The sequence below is a fragment of the Eucyclogobius newberryi genome, unplaced genomic scaffold, assembly GCF_026437365.1.
Source record: "Eucyclogobius newberryi isolate DKJ021-1_F unplaced genomic scaffold, fEucNew1.0.hap1 SCAF_1, whole genome shotgun sequence".
In the NCBI taxonomy this organism is placed as follows: Eukaryota; Metazoa; Chordata; class Actinopteri; order Gobiiformes; family Gobiidae; genus Eucyclogobius; species Eucyclogobius newberryi.
Genome location: NW_027315723.1, coordinates 37,207,877 through 37,234,280, shown reverse-complemented (window position 1 = coordinate 37,234,280; position 26,404 = coordinate 37,207,877). Strand labels below are relative to the sequence as shown.

Below are 26,404 nucleotides of genomic sequence, written 5' to 3'. Positions count from 1 at the left end.
CGACTTAAACGGGTGAGGGGTTGTTGCATCATACGTACAATCTATAAGAAACAAGAGATTAGCAACTGAACAGGGACAATAGTGACAGCAAAGTATTTATTGTGATATTGTGTTCAGGATCGGTGTAGTGTGATGTGTTTTTCCTAAAGATAGAGCCCAATTACTTTTCTCATTATTGACTCATATCCATTTCAAATTGCATTATTCTTTACAAAGCAAAGAAAATTTGTTTTTTATATTGATTTCCTGAACAGAAACCAGACAGCCTTTACCATTTCTGTCAAACTTGACTTTGGATTAAAAAGTAAAATTACTATTTGTAGCTCGTTTGAAAATGTCCATCTTGAGTCTATACTACAATGTTCTCGTCTGTGGTTTTCCATTTGAATAATTCTAACATTTTTAGGGGCAGCAGGTGAGAACAGAGCAATTAATTATGCATCATCAAATGTGATTGAGTGCATTAAGCCGGAAAGTCTTCTCACCTTAACTCGCGGCTTGCATTGGAACAGAAGCTAAAGTCGTCTTTGCCTCGTTTGTATTCAGCACGTAGCAAAGGCTTAATCTCACTGGTTGTGATTAGGTAAGAGCTCCACAGAAAGGCTGCAATCTTTTGAAAGAATCTACTCCGAGGTCCCTATCCTACGCAATCTTGGACCAAAAAAAAGAAAAGAAAAACCTAAGATGAGAAAAAATCTCTGTCACCAAGTGAACGGTCTGATGTCCAAAACCGTGTGTCTCTCGGGTCAAATGATGGGATTTATTTTTCACACGGAGGTACTTCATGCTGATAACCTTTGACACGTGATTAATGAAGAGGGATATTAAAATGTTTTGGAGCTGACAGAGAAAAATTAACACAATTTCCTTTTGATAATCGTAACACTAGAGCACAGCACATTCATTAAAAAGAAAAGGACTGACTCACATTTGAATATTATCAATGTATGATTTGATGGAATTTGAAGTGATTTTTATTTCTGAATGTATTCTTTATCATCACAAATTAGTGCTTCTTTTATCCACAGAGGTCAGTGTTACTTAGTGTGATTTACTCAAACTGTGGTGTGTGTGTGTGTGTGTGTGTGTACAAAGTTAAATTATTCGTAGAAATTGGAGTCAATTCAATCCTCATTTCTGTCCTCCCTGTCCTTGCACTACTAGTTTAGAACTGATCGAGTTGTCCTAATACAGACCTATGTAGTTTAGACCTATTGTACCGGTTTTAGACTTAGCAATTGGAATGCAGAGCGCTCTGAAAATACAACAGTGAATTTTCTGCAATCCCAGACAGAGGAGACTTTCTCTGAAAAAGTGGATATTGCTAAGAAATTACGTCTGAAAAATGACCAGAAATGTAATCCCAGGCTTAATATTTCATTGCCTGTGAAAATGCTTGTATCTTCTGCCAATGGACTCTGCATTACAATCTCATGTATTGAATTGTGAGCATCGTTTTATATGTTAAGAGCATTAACTCAAGATGTCAAATAACTGTACTGTGATATTTGATATTACAGGCAAACAGACATACACGCTTCTTTACTGGCACACATTGTTGAGTTTACAAAAGCTTATCAGAGAGCCAGGATTGCTGCTTAAAGAAAGCTTCAAACAAGAATGGGAACATGCCTGGCATTTTAATCCTGTTTGGAAAGGGGTACTGTCCTGAAGCTATTCATGAGCAGGGAATACTCCAAATGGAAGTACGTTAATCACAAGAGACTCACGCCATGTTCTGTATTCACACTGTCAACACCAGATCAACAGCAGGCATCTGCTTTTTACCAGGTCACGTCCATCAAACATGTAGTGCATACTCGTGATGGGGATCTCAGATCTCTGTCCGATATGACATGCACCTCGATACATTTGCTGCGATTTCGATTCATTTAAGATTCATTTTTCACAACCAATTGTTTTGAACAAACCCCGAATCACGATGTATCACGATTCACAGGATTCACACGACATTGTTTTTTGGCTCCTGATCCCATTTTTTATATATTTTTTAATCTCCAATACTGATCCGATACCAATCTCAATTCGACAGGGATCTTCTTATTTAAGTTCTTATTAACACAGTTTAGTCTGATGCTGTGCCTTTATAAACATAGGTGGACAATGTTGAATTTGGTTTCATTTGGAGTAAATTATTGCCTGTATAAAATAGGCCTACTTAAAAAAGCCCAATTATTTGTTATAATGTTTGTACAATATTACTCCTCCACAGTACAGCGCATCACTTTAGGGATGTCAAGATCAACCGTTTTTTCAATTACAGCAAATATTTATAGCTACAGTAGGTTATTTGAGAGGATTTTGGAATCTACAGTATAGACCTTATTCGTCCCGCCCACTTGTCCCCCTTTTCCCACGTGATCGGCACTGCCATTGTAATCTCACTTTCGGTCCAGCGGAAACTCCATTGGTTTAAATGGAGAACAAGAGAAAAGTCTTGTTGTGAGATGGATTTGTGTAGAATGTCCAATATTCATGTGACCAATAAGTCAACAATGCACTAATTCCCTGGGCTGCCCAAAAACAGGTTTTTAGTCTGTGTAGAAATTATTTTCTCTCAAGGTCGACAGCCCCATGTTAGCTAATACAACCCGAAGAAGGATTATGTTGCATGGCGGCACCCAGACGGGCTTCCGGAATAAGGTGAATACTGCAAACACACGATTCACGGGCGCCGTGCATAAACATATTATGTGCGTGTATTGAATGGAGCCCAGCGTGTCAACAAGCCTGACCTGTTTATAATGATTGTCGTACACGTGACTATGGATAAACATGCTGAACGACCAGTCCGTTACACACACGGAATGAACATGAAGGAGGAGAGATGGAGGAGGAGAGAAGGAGACAGGTAGTGCCAGAGCGTAATCCAACTTGTTTACACTGTTTTTATTCTTGACAAAGCTGTTAGTTGTTGATGTGAGCAAAAGTAAAGAGACTTTCTAAAAGTCTCAACCCTGAGTGTTACCATGGAGCTCATCTCACTAATAATTGATATAACCCTTAAAAGAGCTACAATGAGGTTAAATGTATATTATTTAATCCATTTGAGGCCATTAGATTTTATTTTCAAGATTATCTGCTGTATTAAATGGATAGGCAGGTGAATTGTTCAAATTAAAACATTTTCCTCTCACAGGAATATTTGCAAGCTTAAACATAGAAAAATACACTATCAATGTTTGCTTTCTTTTTTCCCTACTCTCAATAACAGAGACATTAGGTGATGTTTTAGCCGTTTTTATAAAGGCAATGTTTGAGTACTGAGAGTGCATGGTAATTTAATATACATGTAAACAAAAGCATCACCTCTGCTCCGCCACCGATTTGACCAAAATGTGGATAGTGTTGTCTTTATTAGACAGGAGAGGAGAGTGTGAAATGATGGGATGAAAGAGAAGCGAGGACATGCAGTACATTGTCTGAGTCTGGATTCAAACTCACAACACTGCCGCCAGCTGCCCTTGGAGTCTGGAATACGTGTGCTGTGCCTTAAACACTCGACCACCGGGCAGCACTGGATTTCACTGTCACGGTTCAGTGCAGACAGCGGAGTGTCTGTCAAACGTCTAAAAAAAATCTTGTTTAACCGAGAAAACAATAGAAAGTCCGATGCACCATTTCGTCACTGGAACTGCATCGATGCGTCACTTTTCTACTCACGCACTTGTATCGCACATGCAAGCCGGTGTATCGATACAAATCGGTTAAACTTCCATCACTGGTGCATACAGTGCATACTAGGAATCCACCTCTACACTGTTCCTCGGAAGTGATGTTGAGTTACAGTCATACAAGGATGCTGCACTTAGAGGTGAACGGTGAAGCAGGTGCAAGTTTAATCATCCAAAATCACAGGACTTAGTAACACAAGTGCTATTTAAAACTCTCATGTCACTACAAAATATAAATGTTCTCAAAGATCTAGTAACGTATTAATAGTGTCGTAAAGGCATCACAAAACAGAATCATAAATCTTGAAAGGATTATTATACTTTTTTCTTTATGTGATTTATGAATGCACAAAAGGCTTGGGGTAAAGTCGTGCTTCAACTAAAGGTTAATTTACCAACAAAGTGCCAAGGTTGGGCGATACGGTAAAATATTTTTTTTTCTTCGTATTGATCGATCAGATTATATTTTGTCTTTTCAAAAACTTAAACATGTATTTCCGAATTGATTTCACAAAGATAAACACGACAGACACTTTAAATCGACTTTAAATTCAACACACACACACTTATACTGAGAGGGCTGTAGACTCAAGCATATAATTGACGATTAGACGAGACTAGATCTCTGGTGTAAAAATGTTTTTGTAGTTTTATTTCATTTTATTATTCAACTAAATAACTAACTGAAAAGTGACTTGCAGAATGAAAAAGTTCCAAAGTGGAATTTTGGATGCCTGGTTTTCGATGCCAGAAACACAGACACTGAGGCCAGACCAGCCACTGTGACAAACACAATGTTAAAATCAATATGTCTCCACTCTGCAAGCCAAATCACTAATAGCTTCCCCCTAAATTCAGAATAATCACTTAAATCTATTCTGTCAACCAGGGAAAGGGAAAGTCCAGAAATACTGAGCAGTATTTTCCCATTGTAAGACCTGTTTAATATTGAAAGGGCTTCTTTGTGAAATAATGACCATACTGGAAGCTAAAGGATAAATGGTCCCTATAGTAGAGGCCAGATCTGTGGTGGCATGAATGGTCAAGTGTTGAAGATGGAAAACAGCAGCTTGAAATACCCCCCAACCGGAGGCTCTGGTTGAGAGGTGATCAAGTGGGCGGTTGTGTGCCTCGGAATTAATAATGCGTCTTTATTCCGCGCCTAATGTGGCAGACTACAGCAATATGACTGTACAGGGATTCAGAGGGGCACTGGAAAGGAACAATAAGCCAGTCAGAAAGAAATTACTTCACTTCAAGACCATCTCCAACCAGCGTGGGAGGGAGTGGAAGAGTTCATTTTATTTTCAGTATACAATAACAAGACCACTACAAAAGTTTTGCATTGGCAAAGGGAAATATGTGGAATAAAGAGTAGTCTACAGTATCACAGCCTTCCTTGAGCTTTGATCGGCAGTGAGAATAAAGGATCCAAATTGTCTGATCTTGGCCCAAGAAAAGATCAAATTAAATGTGCACTGACCTCCAACTGGCCTGACTTTAGGGCCATGGTGTAAAGCTTTGAGGAATCAAGGAGATATTAAGCTTCTCTACCTCACAATCATCTACTGTTACAAATGGTGAAAGTTGTGAACAAAGGTTCACAACATTTCAAAGATCAAATTGAAGCACTTTGAACCCGTTTTGGTTTTACTTTCAAGTTTTTACAGCCCCTTAACTACCAGGAAAACTATATTGTAGCCAACTAATGTCTAACTAGCCTTAATCAACCCTGACAAGAGCTTTTAATGCTTTTATTTTACAGTCAAATAGTCAACATTCATTACCAGTCGGGTAAAAGCATTTTCTCGCACAAAGTTTTAAAAAAATTCAAAGAACTTTACCAACCGAAAGGCTTTAAAGGGACACCAACTTTTATCCTCAGCTCCAGAAATATTTTTGTCTGAAATGTTCCACAGTATGGCATTCATTATTTCGATCTTGAAAATGTCTTGATAAACATGTGGGGATTCCTCTCCGCAGATTTGATCTGTAACTTAACCTTCATGGCATCACCTGCTTGTCTCCAAAGAGATAAGTTTAATGCCATACTGCAACATTCACCAAAAAAGTGTGCACCTTTAACAACTTTAATTCACCTTTTTGTGTAACAGTGGTTACCTATAAGTTGGACTCCTCTCGTCAAGAGCTCAGTTTGTTCATGCTGTAACGTTCCTTTTGTAATATGTAGTGGGTGCAATGCAAAAAATAAGACTGGTTTTGTTATCTTTTGACATGTTTGCCTTCTGGGTAAGATGGTGCTCCATCTGCCTTCTTGCGTGGAATAATTTGCATATTCATTTGACAATGGATTTGAATGGAAGATCCCAAGAACCCTGCGGCTTGATTTCAAGGTAGGCAGAGACAAAAGTGCTATTGTTAAAATTCAGGGTCTTTTTATATCGTAACAGCTAATGTGAAGACTTGAATTAGCAAATTGCCTCACTGTGCCCCATAATTTGTATAACATAATAATAACAATTTGTATATCAAACTAAAGCTACCATGTGTCAAGTATTTTTAAAGTGAGGATGACTTTGCTTTTGCTGCAGTGAATATTTCTGTGGTGAAATATTTCTGTGTGCTACAACATGATGTGTGCACTCTTCTGTGAATGTCAACCTTCCCTCCAGCGATATATGGAAATGCAAGACCAAAATGCTGGCAGCACTGCATTTGAAGGCATGTGAAGGAGCAACTCATTAAAAGTGATTTTTACATACCAGCAACTGAAAGCAGCAATAAAGATGAACAGTAGCAGCCAAAAGGTTCTACCCAGTTAGGCTTTGTGCAATGAATCAAACAGTACTGATTTTTTACAGTAAAAGTATTGATGGTATTACCTTTCTGGATGCGTGGATGTCAAAAAAGGGCTTGGCTCGGACACTGAACGGCTCTTTTGTTTTGTCGATCTGTCCCAACTTCATTTTTTCCATTCGAGGGGAAATGATCTCCTTCTCCATGCAAACTAACCGGATGTTGAAGTCACACTGGCCAACAGGCTGTCCCTGAAACAAGTAGACGATGGATTAGGCAAATCAACACCATTTTACTATTTTGGTTTGTAGAAAGTAAGCAGTTCAAACAAGACAAGCTCAACATGCAGTAATACTTCGTTTGATGTCCACTTCCACCATTATATCAATAACTGCATGTGGATAAGACATAATTGTTGTGATAATACTTTTGTCTTTGCCATTTTCAACAGTGATGGATTGATGTCTGTGTTGAGGAGGCATCTGTATTCTGCACGCCTATGTCTGCGGAGCAAAAAACATTTTGTGTTGAAGGATTTCTGTGAAGTGAGGAAAAAGTACAGATTTGCTAAAGTAGACAGAGCTAAGCCAGATACTACACAACATGTGTCCTTTTTAGGTATTTTGCTGAATAAAACTAAAATACATTTTTGTTTGATTCAAGCCAATAACAAACCTCTAATGATAAACAAAAAAATATGTATTTATTAACCTTTATTTAATCAGCTAAGAAACCTATTGAGAACGAAACATCTTTACAAGGGTAACATGGGAAAAGTAAAATACTTGATAAGTCATACAACTTTGTAACTCAAGAGTCATTGTCCACTCAACAAAAGTAAACCTATTGTTTAAAGCATCAGAGCAGGGTAATTACATTTTCTTTTTAATCATTGTTTCACAGCAGCACTATGAAACTAAGACCTCCTTCCTTTAGGATCGAATGCCACATTAATATTAATTAATTTAGTCTTTAGGATTTCATATATATATATGCAAGCTTGGTTTAGTCCCGTTTTTAATCACATTTTTGTACTAGGTCACAAAGAAGCCTTAGTTAAGCCAAAAGGAATATTTTAACTTGTCAAGGTGGTAAATTAAAAGCCTATGTGTGCCTTTTCTCATCTGAAAGGATATTTAGTTTGAACTCTGAGAATTACTGACCAGAGATTGGAAACCAATCTACCAAACTGAAAGAACTTCTAATTATCTTGGGCAAAAATCTAATATTTCAAGGCATTGGGATTCTTGCTTTTCCACACGACTGAAACACTAATTCTCAAGTTCATTTTACTGGAACAACAGCTGGTCTGTCCCACACAGTGTGCTCCATCTGGCCCATGTCTGTGTCATCGGGACAGAACACTGCGTACGTGTGGGTGATTCAAGGCATGTGCTGGTCAAGTCTGTTTAACGCAAAACACCACAATTACACACAGCCTATTACTGTTATTACTATACTTTTCCCAGGAGCTAAGCGGCCATTACAAATGCTAAATGATCCATGATGATGAGAACCTTTTTGTTTTTGCAACAGAGGCAGCTGTCTCTTGCTCACCAAAGTACTGATTGCAGCATCAAATGTGTCTAGCAAGACAAAAAAACATCAGAAATCCAATAGTATGGATGGCCGAACAGGAAATAGTTTTAAAAGGAAAAAAGTATGCACGTTATATTTGAGGATGTACTTGTGTTGGTCTCAGTTGCAGTCTTGTGAAAGAAGATTATTGAAGGTGGGTGATATATCATCAACATGACATAGTTTTGAAATTTCTGCACTTCTGTGGTGTGATACTACCCTGACATTTACAGGCACGTTTCAACACATTCCTGACAGTCATTTTTGGTTGTCCAGTTAAAGGAGGTCAAGATCATTTGGTTAATCCAGAGCTTCTCAAAATGTGGATGGCATCCCTTTTGGGGGGCGTAGGGATGAGGATGTTTTTTCAGCCACAGACTGCACACACATTTTGCCTTGGGTTTAGGACAAGCCACGGCTTTGGCCACTGCCTGAACCATGCATGATGTCCCTCTATGCACCCTTCTGTCGCTCTGTGCTTCTGTTCCGTCTCCTCACTTTCTGAGACCAACTAACTAGCTAAAAACGGAGAGCTCATTTGTCAATATAAAGCCTGTCATATCGACATATGTTGCCTTTATAGCGCCTACTTTCTTTCTGCTTTGATCTCATGCGCTTTTCATGGTAAATGTGAAACATGAGCACAGTGGTACTAGTTACCACCGTGTAGAAAGCCTGAGTGTGGACACTCAGCGATGAAAATGATGGAGCACCGAATAATATGAGGAGGTGCCAATTCTCCCCTGATCTACTGCAGTCTGACAGGTAACACTGACCCGCCCACTGTCTGTGCAGCTGAGAGAAGAGGAGAGGAGACACAGAGAGAGCTGAGAGGAGAGGCAGAGAGAGCTGAGGGGAGAGACAGAAGGAGCTGAGAGGAGAGGAGAGACCAAGGGTGCTGAGAGGAGAGGAGAGACAGAGAGAACTGAGAGGAGAGACAGAGGGAGCTGAGAGAAGAGGAGACACAGAGAGAACTGAGAGGAGACAGAAGGAGCTGAGAGGAGAGGAGAGACCGAGGGTGCTGAGATGAGAGGAGAGACAGAGAGAACTGAGAGGAGACAGAGGGAGCTGAGAGGAGAGGAGACACAGAGAGAACTGAGAGGAGAGACAGAGGGAGCTGAGAGGAGAGGAGACACAGAGAGAACTGAGAGGAGAGACAGAGGGAGCTGAGAGAAGAGGAGACACAGAGAGAACTGAGAGGAGACAGAAGGAGCTGAGAGGAGAGGAGAGACCGAGGGTGCTGAGATGAGAGGAGAGACAGAGAGAACTGAGAGGAGACAGAGGGAGCTGAGAGGAGAGGAGACACAGAGAGAACTGAGAGGAGAGACAGAGGGAGCTGAGAGGAGAGGAGACACAGAGAGAACTGAGAGGAGAGACAGAGGGAGCTGAGAGGAGAGGAGACAGAGAGAACTGAGAGGAGAGACAGAGGGAGCTGAGAGGAGACAGAGAGAACTGAGAGGAGAGACAGAGGGAGCTGAGAGGAGACAGAGAGAACTGAGAGGAGAGACAGAGGGAGCTGAGAGGAGAGGAGACACAGAGAGAACTGAGAGGAGAGACAGAGGGAGCTGAGAGGAGACACAGAGAGAACTGAGAGGAGAGACAGAGGGAGCTGAGAGGAGACACAGAGAGAACTGAGAGGAGAGACAGAGGGAGCTGAGAGGAGAGACAGAAGTAGCTGAGAGGAGAGGAGAGACCGAGGGTGCTGAGAGGAGACTCAGGGAGGCTCATTTGTAGAGCTTTGAGGCTCTGTGTTGTCTCAGTTAATGGCACAAACTAATGAGTAACAATCTGAGAAAACCCATTTTACTGATAATGACACTGGAACAAATATATATATATATATATATATATATATTTTTTTTTCTATCCTCTAAGGCGGAGGCTCCAGAAAAAGTTTGAAAAGCACTGGGTTAATCGAGAATCATGATTATTTACATCAATATAATGATATAATGAGCACGGTGTTTTGAGCTGGAACTAGCTCTGTGTGCTGTACACTTTAGCCTCTGTGTCTTTGCCTTCTCAAACTTTCTGTTTCATTCTCGTGGTCCTCTGTGCTCTTTCAGACAACAAAGCTACGTTTCCCCGTCACACTTGTGAGTTTAAAATCCAGCACTCTCTCCTCTGGTGTGCTTTGAAACAGCCAAAACATCCATGGAAACAGCACAGAGGACAACGATTATGAAACAGACAGTCCGTAAAGTTATGTGACAGAAACACAAATGAATTAGCTACAGTAATTGTACCAACAATCCAAAAAGTTATTTAGTCCTTTATATATATTCTTTATATACAAACAGAACAGTTTGGATTGGTGAAGTTAAATGTTGCCGTCTTGGGGACATACTTATGTGAAATTAAGCATAAAATGTTTTATCTTAAGCTTTTAAGCAGAAACTCCTTATTTTTTATTTGAAATTATTTTACTATGAACTATAACTGTTTATTTAGAAACATATTTTCTATGCTTTTGAATGATTTACAGAATGTACCAATAATTATTATTTTTTAAATGATTATGCAATTAATCGATATAGATTACTAAATTACTATTCTGGAAGCAAAATTAAGTGGTAAATACATAAGTCTAAATATAAAGTACCTTTATTTTGTCATTCTGACAATTGCCTTTCATAAAGCTGTTAACAAACTTGAGAAATAGTAATGTGTTAAACAAGATTTCACAGTCTCATATGTGACGCTATTTTCTCACAATATTCGTAACACAAAAAATTGACATCGTGACATTCCTAGTCTCTACTTATCTGTATTTTACAATTGTAGTTGAAAATCTTGGTAAAAAGTAAGAAAAGATGTGCAGTGGCTTTTGGACACTTGGACATTGGCTGTTTTGGAAATTGATTCTTCAGCTCTGTTACTCTTGTACTGACCCAATTTCACCAACTCTGCAGAGAGGCAGCTCACCTTGATCAGATTAACTGCGCACTGATTGAATATTATAACAGCTTCATGTGGTTCACTATTACAAGTGTCAATCACAGAGGCCCTCTGGTGAGAAACATCAATCCAGCTAAACAGGACACACCAATGGCATTGCTACTGATACAGATTGCTACAAAAAACACTAATTACTGGTTCTAATTACTTTCTTTTTTTCTAGTATAAATGTCATCAACAATAAACTTGATCAAAATAAGAAACCTGACATGCCGGGAACATGACATAAGTAACAGTGTGCATTGTGACATAGGTTGTGACGCTTGAAACCTGACTGACATCCTCAACTAAACTATAGTTATTATCTTGTTATTCTTGAATTAGACATTTTCAGAGCCTGAGCCTGTGATATGTTTGAAAGGGAATATAACCCCCCACAATTCTATTTGCCTTTATACATTGATGTGGTTCATAAGGTGAGGTCATGTTTAAAAAGACAATGAATAAATATGGATAAAAGTTTGCTAAAAAATATATTTGTCAGGTTATGTATTTTGTTTGAGGTCATTTTGATCATCATATCTTCAGTAATTAGCTATAAGCCTGAATCCTTTTGTTGATCATTGGCAATGCCTTTCACCCACCACTAGAGAAAAACAACTCTCATGATTATTTCTCCCTATTTTCAGGTAAAGGTTATCAAATGTTATTTCTTTCATCTGTAAATTATTAAGACATTTTACAGTTAGTCTGGCATGATTAAATTAAGCAAAAGTAACTTCTTATTTTTATTACCTGACAATAAACCACAGGTGCACACGTTGTGACATGAGATATACATAAATAAATTAGGTAGTGAAGCGTTTTTTGAACAGGGCTTTCGCGGGGCACACGGGGTCCGCTGCGCTGTGTTACTAATTATACTAATTTCTAAGTGAATAGGAGTTGGATAGTAAATAGTAAATGGTAAATAAAAATACACATCATTTTGACGCTTAACAAACACGTCACAGCTGTCCCTACTGTCCCCTCTGTCCTTGATTACTCTGTGTGAGCTGATTTACCTGTGTCTTCACATCTGGTTCATCTGTTCCATCTGCTTATTGAGTGAGTGTTACGTTGTAACATGAGATATTTACACAGAAAAATGGTCCATGGTAGTGATACACATGTTGACTTTTGACCCGTGAGACCCAGGCCAAGAAAGTTTAATTTCAATGCAGCAGGTTCTGCAGATCGCCGTATATCACATGTGCGCGCTCCGCGTGTGTCTTTGTATTCTGCCGCATGTAGAGTCACTTCCTCATTAAACTAATTTCTCCGTGAGTATGAGTCTGATTGTAATAAAACACACAGCGTTTTGAAGCTTCCACTGAAGTCTTATTCTACAGCGTGTCTTGCGCTTGCGCTTCCTGCTAGATTGTCCCCTGGTGGCCATTTGCCGGTAAAAATCTATAAATTAGACGCATTGTTATAATGACCGCAGGGTTCAAAGCATGGTAAAAAAGTAGCGGCTTAAAGTCCGAAAAATACGGTAGTATATTGCCATGAAGAGGTAATTAACGTAATCTGCTTCAGAAAGTTCACGCTTCATTGAAAATGGTTAAATGTGGTAACGTGTCTGTGTTTGACCATAGAGCTACATGAAACTAGTGAGTCACCATTTGATGATTTCAACATAAAAGCAGATCATTAAAGGGGACACTGGTAAGTGAATGATAGGGCTGGGTATTGCCTAGTACAGGCATGTCCAAACTACACACTGGGGGCCTAATGCTCTCCGACCAATTTTTGTTGGGCCTCCCTCCAGCTTCCTTCAAAGTTGGTCAAAACAACAAAAAGTAGTACTTTTAACAGTAAAATTTGAAAAAATCAAGCATTTTGATGTCATACCAACCTAACATTAATGTTCCATGTTTTATCAAAGATGGGAGGCGCATTGAAACTATGTCAAATGCAAAACTTCGAATGATTGACATTGTCGAGTTGTTTGTGGCCCTCTGCTTCGTATAATTTTCAAAATGCGGCCTTCAGTGAAAAAAGGTTGGACCCCCTTGGCCTTGTACCTCACGATACAATAAATATCCCCGATACAGGGTCCACGATACAATACAAATGCAGATACAGAGAACTTGATACGATACGTGTCCTGATTCATGGATATCCCTTAAAACCGGTGTTAAAAGTTTAATAAAATTATGTTTTGATAAGTAGAATCACAATATTCATTAGAATTTCATCTTCAATATCAGAATACTGATACTGTCCTATAATGAAGTCACATTTTCAGTTCCTCAGATTCTGCCTTGATGCATCGGTCTGTAGGTCCAAAAGTGTAGAACACGTCAATTTCTAATGACTTCACTTTTAAAAGTATCACAATACACATCTCTGTATGGATACATGTACTGTCAAGAAGTCTGTCACGATATATCACAATATCGATATATTGAGCATAGCTCTAGTGAATGAGCTGTGATTTTTTTGTTTGTTAATGTCAGCATTTACGCATATTAATTAACAACGTGTGCATATTAGGCTAACCATACAAGTGTTAACTTGAATAGTAGGCTATTGTGTAAGAAGTAGAATAACAGTAAATATGACTTAAACCCAAAAACAAATACAGCCTGACCCAGTTATCAAATCAACAGTCTCAACATTACTAAATAAATTGGAAGGTATCAACAATTAGTCCCCCAACCGATCAGCCCTAAAATTATCATCTGTTGGGCCCTATTTTATATGGATGGAATAATGAACTGTTCACTGAAGGGCTGCCCACCCTTGAATTTTATTTCAGACTTTAAAATAGTTTAAATAATTTCTATAACAAACAAAAAGTGGGCATTGACATCTAAAGTCACAATAACCCCAGAGGCAATAATAACGGCTTTCTTTAGCAACAACATTAAGGTACAACATATGTAATTAGCACAATGTCTATCACTGCTGTCAAGTCACCCACACAGAGGAGACAGCGACTGATGATGACGACAGGAGACAGACTTCACAAAGTATACTCAAAAAAGTAAACTTTCAAACTGCGGAAGTACAGTAAATGTATTATCATATATTGTTACCGGAGCACAATTAAAATATACAATTAATAATAATTTATTTTCATTTTAGAAGCAAAATATTACTCGCTATGATCCAAGAAATTGACTTTGGGAACCACTGCAGTAAGTCATTGGCAATTTGCATATTTAATACAAAAAAACATGTGAATCTGTGGCACACTGAGGGCACGGAACGACTTGTGGAGTTTTCGTTGCACACAAAGCTCGTTCCGCATGGACCTGCACCCACTAGAGCACAACAGAGGAGAGAGCGGGGGAAAACGCGAACGATAAAATGAACGGCTCACGGAGCTAATGCTGAAAAATGACTGCAGCGTTACAGCTCAAAACACCAGGAATCACTGGCCTCACCAACAAAGTTATTTTATGTGACACAAAACGCTAATTAGTTAGTAGCTACTGTAACAGTTTACAAACACTGTCTGATGACAAGTTAATTAGTCATTTATATATTCTAACAGTTTGGATTGAATGTTGCAGTTTTAGGGACAATTTGGTGAATTTAAGAATAAAATGTGTCATATTAAGCAGAAACTCCTTATTTGTTAAAGGCGCACTGGACGATTTTTTCGGCGATTTGAGAACACAGGCGGCACTGCGGACTGATACAACACACATGTGCGTTTGTTTATTAGCGCGACGGATGTCATTGCATCACTCGTCTCCCGTAGATTTCCGTCTTTTATGAGTCAACTCGAACAGTCCATCTCCGTCTTCATTTTGTCCCGTACACTGAGGGAACTATATCATGATCAGGCCTGTAGCAAGGATTTCTATGGGGGGGTTCTTTTTGTGTCAAGGTGGACCTTTTTAGTATTTTTAGTATCAAGTATCAACCCAGTTTTAGCGAAAACGAAACTAGGTCATTTTTGCACACGGTTACAGCGTGCAAAAATTACCTAGTTTCGTTTTGTGCTCGCTTCTAATTGGTCCTCCTGGCTGGTGAGGCTCACTACCTCTAATATCTGTGGTCCCTCAAGTGAACAATGATACAAAATATTGAAAGTTACTGCTATAGACGGCAGAGGCGGAGCCAGACATTCTAAACATCCGGGGCTTAGCCCAAAAAGAAAGGGAGGGGGTTCATTCTGGCCAATATGATGTGGTTTTAGTGCAGTTACAGTAACCCTCCAAAGGCAAAGACAGCCTTTTTGCCTTCTGAGAGAGCTCCTCCCTCCAAAAAACGTTGAACAGAACAGCAGAGGAGCCTAGACAGACTGATGCTCTGCTGTCTAGGCTAGTCAGCCTTTAAGGTTGAAGGGCTGTTTTAAAATTAGACGGATCTTTATTGAAAGTAAAAGTCAGTCTTACCTTTAGCAGACACCTTCCTCAGTGAGCTGTTTGTCCTGTAGTTTCTCTGCTTTAGCTTTGTAGATGAATAAAACCTGAGCCACTGCTTCACCGACAACCACAATGAATTCATGGTTTGAACGATTATGTGCTGTTGTTGTCTATTCTACGTTAGATAAACTTTGCTTTTCAGCACATGTTCTGAATGTCTCTTTTTTCCAGTCGATCTGCTCTTATTTATGCCCTTCACTTTTTGCAAAACCTCAGTTAAATGATAGAAAAGGCCAAATTGGTCAGATTGCGTGACATGCTGTAAACACCACGCACTTTCTAAGCTCCCGCCCACTTTCTACATGCAGCCAATCATACATCAGTTCAACAAAAATAACCAATGAAACGAGTAAAGAGAATTGAAGCCACTGCTGGATTTGAACCCTGGCCACCTGCGTTCCAACCCAACGCTCTACCTGTTGCGCTATCCACTTAGAGACGTCATGATACATTTGGACAGAGATCGGGGGCTCAAGCTCCAAAGCCAGGGCCTGGCTCCGCCCATGATAGACGGACCTTTTCGGCCCAAATGGGGGGTTCGTTCGAACCCGCCGAACCCCCTGGCTACGGGCCTGATGATAGATCAATGCGCTTAGACACGCGGAACCGTGCTGCTCTCGGGGGACGAGCCACACGCGGCTGCAGGTGAGCGGTAGGTGCGTTTTATGATTGATATGTGGCAGGACTAATCGGCAGTCCACGCCACGAGGAGATAAGACTAAAATTTGGGCCAAAAAAATCGTCCATTCTACCTTTTGTTAACTATAGTGAACCATAAAGTTTATCTAAAGAAACCTGAAAATGCTTTCGAAAAAATGTAAGCGATTACTCGAAGAAAATAATCGATAGATTAACTCAATTACTAAAATAATAGATTGCTGCAGCCCTAATTAACATGACATAGTGAAGCTGCTGTGAACTCTGACTGTGTCCACACTAATGTGACTGAAGAGCTGGACACTGTGAATACAATCAGAATGCACCCATTTGAGTCACTACAGGAAGAGTTTATTCTCACTTAAACTATAAAAATAGTGAGCTCATATTGAGTTTGAGCAGCAACAGCCTATCAACATTTCTTATCAGAAATCATATCACAAGACCATATTCCTGGTCCTGCTGATGCGTGAATATGGAATCAAATATTTCATCTACTGTCAAATTTGTCAAATTAAGTGACTTTATTTGAAAGTCACTTTGAAATGTTGACAGGTGAAATATAATTATTTATTGTATTCAGTTATTTGGAGCCTTTTTTCCATTTTGTTTCAGAACAATAGACCCAGTAATCTCTGTTAGAATAAAATTAATTCACATTTTAAAACAATTATAAATGGTAAATATGCTAAAACAATATTCCCATCTTATTAGCACTGGTTCAGTGATGACACTCCAGATCTATCTACTAGTTTATTTTGTGTGTGAGGTTGCTTGTTTTGGGCTTTTTTCCAAAGGCTTGATTTATTTTTGCTCTCTGAAAATCTCGTATAAGATATCCGAACAAAACCCCCAAACACAATATATTATCCATTTCTAGTCGGTTAAGTCAAATGTGTCCTGTCGTTACTTTCCCAGGCACTCTTCTCTAGTACAAACGTTAGCTGGTCTTGGCAGGTAGTGGGTGGTGCCAAAGAGTAGAGCAGCACAGATGATGGAGAAGGCCAATACTGTGTGCAGCCTGGATCGATGCGACAGAAATGGCCTGGGGAGTAGTGTGCCGCGCCTGAACCTCGCCAAGACGATCCCCGCGCCACTGGAGGTCTTATCGAGCTACTTGCCTGTGTGATCCTCTCATCAATAGAGGGGAGGCCAGACAAACAGAAATAGCATGAGTGACCACCATCGACAAAGACTCGCTCAAAAGGACATGGTGTTTTTCTTAGCTCCTTGTATTTTTTAAATGGGAAAGATTTGTAATTGTTTTCTTCTTTTCTTTTAGACCTTACCACTTCAGATCATTAGCTTCTTAGTCTGCACTGATTTCATTTTTTTAAACTAATACAAAGGTTATGGGGGGGAAAACATACGCAAATTCTGAAAGTAGTATCAAAACTAGATAAACATTTACCGTATTTTCCGCACTATAAAGCGCATGTAAAAGTCTTTAACGTCCTCAAAAGCCGTCCGTGCGCTTAATATATGGTTTATTTCTGGTTGTGCTTACTGACCGCGAAGATATTTTGTGTGGTACATGGTGTATAAAGAAGATTTGGGACACGATACGCCGATGCGCGACTATATTTACAGTACTCCGGAACCAGAAGTCCCAACAACATATGTGCAAAGCATTCTGGGAATAGTAGTCTACCTGCACGCGGCACACGGACACTTTGTCAAAACGTAAACAACATTTTCAGTCAGGCACAACGCAGACACCTACCGGTAAATGAAGGACTCGAAGATGGCCCAAGATGGCTGCTGCCAAGAGACCATTATATTATGCGCTTACGGGCTAAACTATCAGTCAACTGTGGGAATCAAAAGGCCGGAATCATCACTGAACTGCCGCGTGGGTCCGAGATGGATGTTGGATCACATGACCAAAGAGATTTTAGCACGGAGCACTATCGGCGCTTTGGCTGCTTTTACCATTATGCGCTCCAGCAGACATTAAACCAGGACACGGGACGTAAACAATCGGTGCTGTCCCAGGTAAATCGGGACGTCTGGTCATAGCTATGCGGGATGTACTTCGGCGCATTTGAAGGATTTGATGACGAGGAATGAACTGAAAAAGTGAGTGTATTGTGATGTATTTTACGTGTTGCAACTGAACGAGGCTGGGAGTTGTTGTGAATATGCTAACTGTCTTTTAGCGATATCAGACTGTTGTATTTTACGTGTTGCAACTGAACGAGGCTGGTAGTTGTTGTGAATATGCTAACGTGTCTTTTAGCGGTAGCAGAGTGTGTTCTGTGTTTGTATTTTACGTGTTTACAAGTGATCTTGACTGAGAATTGATTTGGATATGCTAACGTGTCTGTTAGCGATAGCAGAGTGTGTTTTGATATTGAACAATGTTGATCTGAATGAGTTGAACGCGTTTCATAAAGCTCAACTGACTCTGACTTATCCGTCTGTTTTGTTTATCTTATGCGCTTTATTGTCCAGTGCGCTTTATGTATGGACCAGTACACATGGTACACAGATAGCTGATGGTGCGCTTAATAATCCGGTGCGCCTTTTCGTGCGCAAAATACGGTAAACAGATGTCAATACTGGGGGGAAAAGAAGAAAGAAAAAAATCACATTTGGGGAAAATAGTCTGGTCTGGATCCATATCCTGACCACTCAATCTCAATGGTTTTTTACCTTGTTAAATAAAGGTTATTGGTCAAGTATCAAGATGTTTCTTTAGTATTGAATTAATTAGAAATGTTAGTGTCTTGACAACACTAAAATACAGCGCAGAGCAAATTGTCAACAATTGTCAAGTACTTAACATTTAACTTAATTTGAGAATGTAAAAGTAATACATTCCAGATTAAGAACAGGAGTGGGATGAAAACCAAACCTTATTTAACCCCTACCCCATTCTTTACACAACTAATAGACATAACTATAGATGCCCATTTGTAATAACTTACACCATGTTTTTACTTTAAAAAAATATAATTTTTGTTTATATTCATACTTAAATTGAATAAAATCCATTCCCATTGGCTGTTGACCATATACATTTGTATGCTGTGCAAAAGTGTTCAGTGTTTCATGTCCATAAATATATTGATTTAGAGAGTTAAGTCAATAAAAACATAAAAGGAAGAAATACTGTATGTAACAATCTGACCATTAGAGGACCCAAACCAGCATGCTTCAAGACATAGGTGTGCTGTGGCAATCCATAACTTACAGTCAAAAAGACTGCATGTAATATGCAACAAAGATTGAAGGAGCTAGAAGCATGAAGCAATTATGCTAAGCTGGGAACTTCATCTGGTGCAACATATTATAATATGGATTCAGATTGATTTAATCAAATAAAAGCAAGTTGCTCAATGTTTTTGTAGATGTTGAGAGATGGGGACTGAAGAATGAAAAAACAGGGTTCCTGTGTATAATTCAGGATTATATTTTTAAAGCAGAACAGTGGCTGTGCTGGAGCAAACTGTGTCCTCTGCAGTCTGCGTGTTGGCCGTTAGCAGCATGCAGATGAGCTGAAGGGAGGAATTCATTTACAGTTTGGAGAAGTGTTAGCAATTAACAGCCTTGTAATGTTGTCCTCAGGCTGTTCCCAAGAAAATGTCCACGACAAAATAATGCGAGCGATTTGAGCGATTCGGCCACCCACTAACAATATTAAAGCAATTTCACATGCACAGATGCACCAGGACAATTATCAGTGGCCTTGCTTATGGTACAATAGTAATAGAGTAATCAGTTCTATGTCAAGTCGCTCCTATGACATCAATGGGAATGAATTAAATTCATATTAAAAACATGGAAATTAGATAAATATATTAATGTTTGGCCTAGCCAAGTGGAGTGAAATGTATAAATAGAATTATACAGTATATTAACAAGGGTCCCACACGATTTGATACAATACACGTGGCTCACAATACTATATCACAATTTTCTTGATTAAACCACTGCCTGCAAAAACTTAATATGAAATACACCCATTTTAAGAAACCAAGCAGTTAATTCAAATTTGATTATATAAACAAGATTCCTTTTTCTAAACAAGCAACAAAATTTCACTAAATAATATCATACAATTTACCAAAAAAGACTCATGGTGATATCCATACAGATATCAATATCATGATATATTGATATCTAAATATATTAGCTCTTCCTTAATATTAATATTTAATACATAGAATAATGCATAATTGCTGTGTGCATTAAAATGATAATATATGTGCTTCTTTATTATTTGATAAACGGGTGTGCATTTAAAATAAATGGATTTTAAGTTGAAATATCTTGAATGTGATGTTAGCTTCAACTTGAGTTGAGACAAAAAGAGTGATACGTGACATGCTGCAGGGTCAAGGCGGGCTGCAGGCTGACAAAAACCTGTCATCAAACACAGGAGCCCCGGACTGCCTGTTCTAACCTCAGTGAAGCCCAAGCAGGGATTGGATTTTCAGGTTTGAGAGAAATCTAATCCCATTCCACATCAGCTTACATACAGACGAGCAGCCCGCTCAGATGATCTGAGATGAGGGAGGCCTCAGGGAGGCAAAATATTTGCTTTCAAACTTAACAATGTGATCCAATACAAATCTAAAAGTGCAATTGCCTACAGTAACTGCACTGGCCTTTATTGTTACATTACATTTCAACTGGCTCTGGTACCACAACCAGTTTGCCTTAGAGCTCTTTCCCAAGGTTATTTTGAATGTGTTTCCTTCTTCTGGGCCAGGTTCCAGGTTCAGGGGCACGGCTATTTCCTATAAGTGATCTGTTCTTCTGTATCTACCTCTGTATCTTCCTGCGTTGCACCAATGAAATTTCCCCATGTGGGACAATAAAGGATCATCTTATCTTATCTTATCTTATCTTATCTTATGAGAGCGCCTGATGTTACCCAAATACTGTATTTTCCGGATTATAAATCACACCTTTTTACAAAGTTTTAGCCGGGGTGTGACTTATACTCTGGAGCGATTTATATGTGATATTATCCGTCATTTTCACACTGGCAAATGCATTTCACATGAGGGCACTCTAGGCTCCAAGCGACGCAGAAGAAGAATCGGCATTGGGTTTGGCCAATACATTATACGCTGTAAATATAACATGTTGTTAATGTGTGCTAGCTAAACAAAATGTATAAGTTACAATCACAGGAAATGAGGCAGTTTATCAAGTAAATGTTTGGTGCATCTGCAAGTCTACATTCTCTTCTCATCTTGCTGTGTTGTGTAGCGCCTCCTTAGCTAAAACAGACCTGGAGCTGAACTTGACTACATTTGGAGGCAGCATCTCTAAAAGTGGGCCTTTTCAGACCCACCAAACTGCCCAATCTGCTCTATTCACCTTATTCCGCCCCACCTTATTTCCCTCTTTTTTTCTCAGTACTTCTGTTGTAATGGAACCTCTGATCCAGCAAGAACTCTGTTGGTTTAAATGGAGAACAAGGAAAAAGTATAGCCGTTAATTATGCTATAAAGTAGATGGATTTGTGTAGAATGTTCGATGTTCATGTCACCAACAAGTCAACAATGCACTGATTTCCTGGGCGGCCCGAAAATGGCTTTTTAGTCTGTGTAGAACTTATCTTCTCTGGAGGACGAGCCCTATGTTAACAAATACAACCAGAAGAAGGATTAGAAGTCGTATGGCGGAGCCCAGACGGGCTTCTGGAATAAGGTGAATAATGACATTGAGTAAATATGTCATTGTATTAAGTTAAATTACAAATTTAATTATTATTTTGTCTTAGTTAAATGTTATTTTATTGTCTTTTTGTTACAGTCTTCATTTCTCAAATCAACATATTATAAATGCTCTCTCTTTCAAGATGATGTTTTCAGGAAGTAAGTCTGCATCTTTCATTTAAAGGCGTAATGGACAATTTTTCGCCGATTTGAGAACTCAAGCAGAAGTGCGCATGCGCACTCAACCCGTGCGGAAGCAGAGAAAAGCCTCGCGGCTACACGTGCGTTTGTTTACTAGCGCGACGGATCGCATTGGATCTCTCGTCTCTTCTGAGCCAGCTCGAACTGTCTTTCTTGGTCTTAATTTTGTTCCGTACACTGAAGGAACTATATTATGATGGATCCATGCACTTAGACACAGGAAAACATGCTGTTCTCCTGGGGACGAGCCGACCAGGCTGCAGGTGAGCAGTAGGTGCATCCTATGATTGATACGTGGCAGGACTACGCCACGAGGAAATGAGACTCAGATTTCGCGCCAAAAAATCGTCCATTACAATTGACCACTCTCCAATACAGACACAATGATGTAGCTAGCATAACCTAATGTGCAATTTATGTGCAGTGTGCAATTGGAAAACTTCTTTTATGGGGTCACACCAAGCCCCCAGAGAGCAAGATGGCTGTTCATTGAACTCAATGGGCCGTGCTCGCTAGAGCGTATCGCCAGTTTAGCCTATAGCGGATCGGTATATCCGGTGGCTGTGCGGCCTGGAAATAGTGTCAAGAGACCCGGCTTGCATACCGTGTGACCGCTCTGACCATTGTGACCAATCAGAGGCAGAGGTGCAAGAGCGGAGCAGCGCAAAGCAGAGTGAGACGAATTTAAAGATTCTAATAAGAAAACTGAAGGATTTTGATACGGAAAAAAGTTCATGACCTGAAAATAGTAATCTCACCTTTGTGAAAGCTGTAGGTTTGTTTTTACATCTGCACTTTTTGGGCTGGATGGACTGGGACGACTCACAACAGGTTTGAGCTTGCAATACCCTATCCAGATAATTTAATAGCTCCATGGGTCACACATTTGGGATAAAGCTGCAAACAATGATGACAGATTTTCACGCCTTTTGCAATAGTGAAAGGGCAGTGGGCGGGCTAAAGTAGAGTCCGTTTCCAAAGTAGCCACAATTGCAAACAAACTACTTTTCTCTGAATTGAAGATGGAACAGTTAGAGAACCATCAATAACTTCTCAAATAGTAGATGTAGGACGCGAAGTGAAGAGAGGGTTTAATCAATATGTAAAATAGGCCCTCTTGTTATGTCCACTTAAACTGAACTGGTGAAAGAAAGAACATGGATTCAAGTAAAAGCTGGCCCACACATTTTTCCCCTCATATTAATCAATCACAATTGTTTATTTGTTTTGTCTCATCAAACATGGCTTTCAAAATTCCTTTCATTTTCTACTGGCTGTTTCCGTTCAGGGTCGCGGGTGACTGGAGCCTATACCAGTGACTTTGGGCCTTAGGCGGGGTACAAGATAGACAGGGGCCAGCTCGTCACAGGGTTAAAATAATACAGCCTTTTAATCATTAATAACTACCAAATAACTTATATAACTTAATATATAGTAGTTATTCACACACACTAATTCTCAGCACAGATAAAAACCCTAAGTGCAAAAAATAACATTTCAGTTCAGTTCAAAATTGAACACAAACATTGAAATGTCTTCCTCCAAATGCTGAATTATGCTCCAAACCAAATGCTTTTACTAAGTTAAAAAGATACAAGCGTATTATTGATGCTTAAATAGGTTCAAATAAAAATTGCTCTAGTATTTTACCTAGTGCCATGTGTATTAGCGGATTTCCTCTATCTCATTTCCAGAGCAGGTCACAGAAAAGATCACGCCAAGATACTCACGTTGAATTTGATGATGTCGTAGATCAGGTAGCGAGGGACCGGCTGACCGTTCACCTTGTCAATGATCATTTCCTGCAACATAAACATGAAAGTCAGGTCAAGGCTTACCAGTGTAGATATGGATCCCAGGTCTGATGTAGAGTGTGGGTGATTGCTGCTGGTGGTCAGTGGGGCCGATGGCACATGATGGCAGATTTTCTTGCATCAGTCAGCCCCAGGGTAGTTGTTGCTACCCTGTAGTTTACCACCACCCGGTGTGGAGAAATTGTTTATTTTGATATATTATCTTGATGACGACGACGATGACTGCGATGATGAGCTTTTTAACGGTAATCCATCATAACTTTGTTTTTAAAAATCCATCTAAAATATTACGTTTATGTAGTGAAAAAGTGTAAACAAGTTGGTTTAATTTTATTTCTAATCAGTTATTTTTGTGGCTTTTTTAAAATAGCTTATATTGCAGACAATATACTCACCATTATAATTTAGCATACCTATCAAACATTTTTAAACAATGACTTACTTAAATACTAAAATACTAAAATATAACAATTACAGTTTATATATAGACTTCAATGCATTTATAATTCAAACGAAATCCTACGTAGTGGCACAGTGGGAGGGGACTCTCTAGGGGACATACAGTTCTTTGAAAGATGCCTGCAGCATTGAAGAGGAGCTGGTGTGAGCATGTGTGACGAGGAGAAAAAAAAGTGAAGCAGAAATAGCAGCACATCTATTATGCACAGCTCTGGAGTTGAGTCAGGTGCAGAGGCTGGAACATGGAACATGGAACATAAAACATACCACTATGACAACCAACACTTGAGACATCTAGTTGGACGAACTGTTTTGTTATCTTTTCAACTCTCTAAATTATTCAGTAATTTGTTCATTGTAAATTGCTGAAAGGCAAAAATGTGACGAAGTATTATCACTTTAATTTTAACATACAGTGTATGGTCAGATTACTTTATTACCTAAAAACTAAACAATAGCCATCTTAAGATATAATTTTACTTCCAAACATAGCTGCAGAAAGAATAATGGTTGTAAAGAACGGCATACATCTCTCTGTCCTCTGCTTGTGTGCTGTAACATTAGTTTAGATTTGTTTTTGTTTTTGTTTTGAGAGTTTACTCTTAAAAGGAATAATAGAGGATTTCTGGCGCGCAATCTGAGTCTCATTTCCTCGTGGCGTGGACAGCAGAGTAGTTCTCCCAAATGTCAATCATCCCTAGCGTCCTACTGCACACCTGCAGCCTCGTTCTGGCTCGTTCCAAGTATAGCAGCACCTTTCCCTGGCTTCAGGCTTCCTTCAGTGTACAGCACAAAAATGACGCCGAGAAAGACTGTGTTCATGCTCAGAAGAGACTGAAATCTACGGAGACAAAAGATCTGCTGCACTAATAAACAAACGCACGTGTAGCAGCGGGGCTGATGCGTGCTTCTGCACAAGGTTTGATGGTAGGCAGCATCTTGGAAACAACAGGAGGGTGGGGGTGAGGCTATATTTTTAAAAAGGGACTAACAGGTACAGATACAGAGTGCTTCCTGGAGGATGGGCTGAAACAGGGAAGCGTGGTACAGCACTCACTAGGCTGACTCATCCTTGTGAGTAGGCCCCATCCGTCTGCTCAACCGAGGAGAAGGAGAGAGAGTTTTCTCTAGCTAAGGTACCAATAGCACTGTAAGAAGGTTAAAAGCTCTGAAAAGTCGATTTTGCATGACATGGGACCTTTAAGGGGGTACTAGACACACTATATCTGGGGTGGTAAAGTATCGCGCAATAAACCCATGAGTAGTTTTGATGTGTCCTCAGTATGTTAGTTCATATCCCAGGATAAGTTATGACAATATTATATATATATATTTAATAAAAATTGTGAATTGTCACATTTCCATAGCGCTCGGTTTGCAGCCGAGTGTGAAGCAGCTGGAATGAGAATCAGCACCTCCAAAAATCCGAGGCCATGGTTCTCAACTGGAAAGAGGTGGCTTTCCCACTCCAGGTGGGTGGAGAGTCCTTGCCCCAAGTGGAGGAGTTCAAGTATCTTGGGGTCTTGTTCACAAGTGAGGAAAGGATGGAACATGAGATTGGTGCAGCGTCTGCAGTGATGTGGTTACTGCATCGGACTGTTGAGGTGAAGAAGGAGCCAAGTCCAAAGACAAAGCTCTCAATTTACCGGTCAATCCACGTTCCTACCCTCACCTATGGTCATGACCTCTGGGTAATGACCGAAAGGACAAGACAGCGAATACATGCGGTTGAAATGAGTTTCCTCCGCATGGTGGCTGGGCGCTCCCTTAGAGATAGGGTGAGGAGCTCAGTCACAGTAGAGCCGCTGCTCCTCCACGTTGAGAGGAGCCAGCTGAGGTGGCTCGGGCATCTGTTCCGGGTGCCTCCTGGGCACCTCCCTAGGGAGGTGTTTCGGGCATATCCCACCAGGAAGAGACCCCGGACATGCTGGAGGGACTATGTCCTGGCCTTGAATGCCTCGGGATCCCCCCGGGGGAGTTGGAGGAAGTGTCTGGGGAGAGGGAAGTCTGGGGGTCCATGCTTAGATTGCTGCCCCCGCGACCCGGCCCCGGGTCGCGGGGGCAGATGGATTGATGGATGGATAGATGGATGGATATATAGCACTTTTCTACCGTCAAAGCACTCTAATGGCTTTACATCAAGGAACCAGAACAATCACACACCAGTTGTTCGCAGACACTGGGGGCAAGTCGGATTAAGTGCCCAAGGACACAACGGCAGTATTCCACTGAGGTAGCGATCGCAG

At 40.0% G+C, this 26,404-nt stretch overlaps 1 protein-coding gene across 1 annotated transcript in view; it reads right to left on the bottom strand.

The window, feature by feature from the left end:
- rngtt (RNA guanylyltransferase and 5'-phosphatase) overlaps positions 1-26,404 on the bottom strand; it is a 131,539-nt gene that overhangs the window by 68,170 nt on the left and 36,965 nt on the right. Inside the window, exons 10-11 of the mRNA XM_072445413.1 lie at positions 23,616-23,687; positions 6,539-6,703 (exon numbers count right to left, since the gene is read on the bottom strand). Of these exons, the coding sequence (XP_072301514.1) occupies positions 6,539-6,703; positions 23,616-23,687 (237 nt within the window). The remainder of the gene's footprint in view (positions 1-6,538; positions 6,704-23,615; positions 23,688-26,404) is intronic.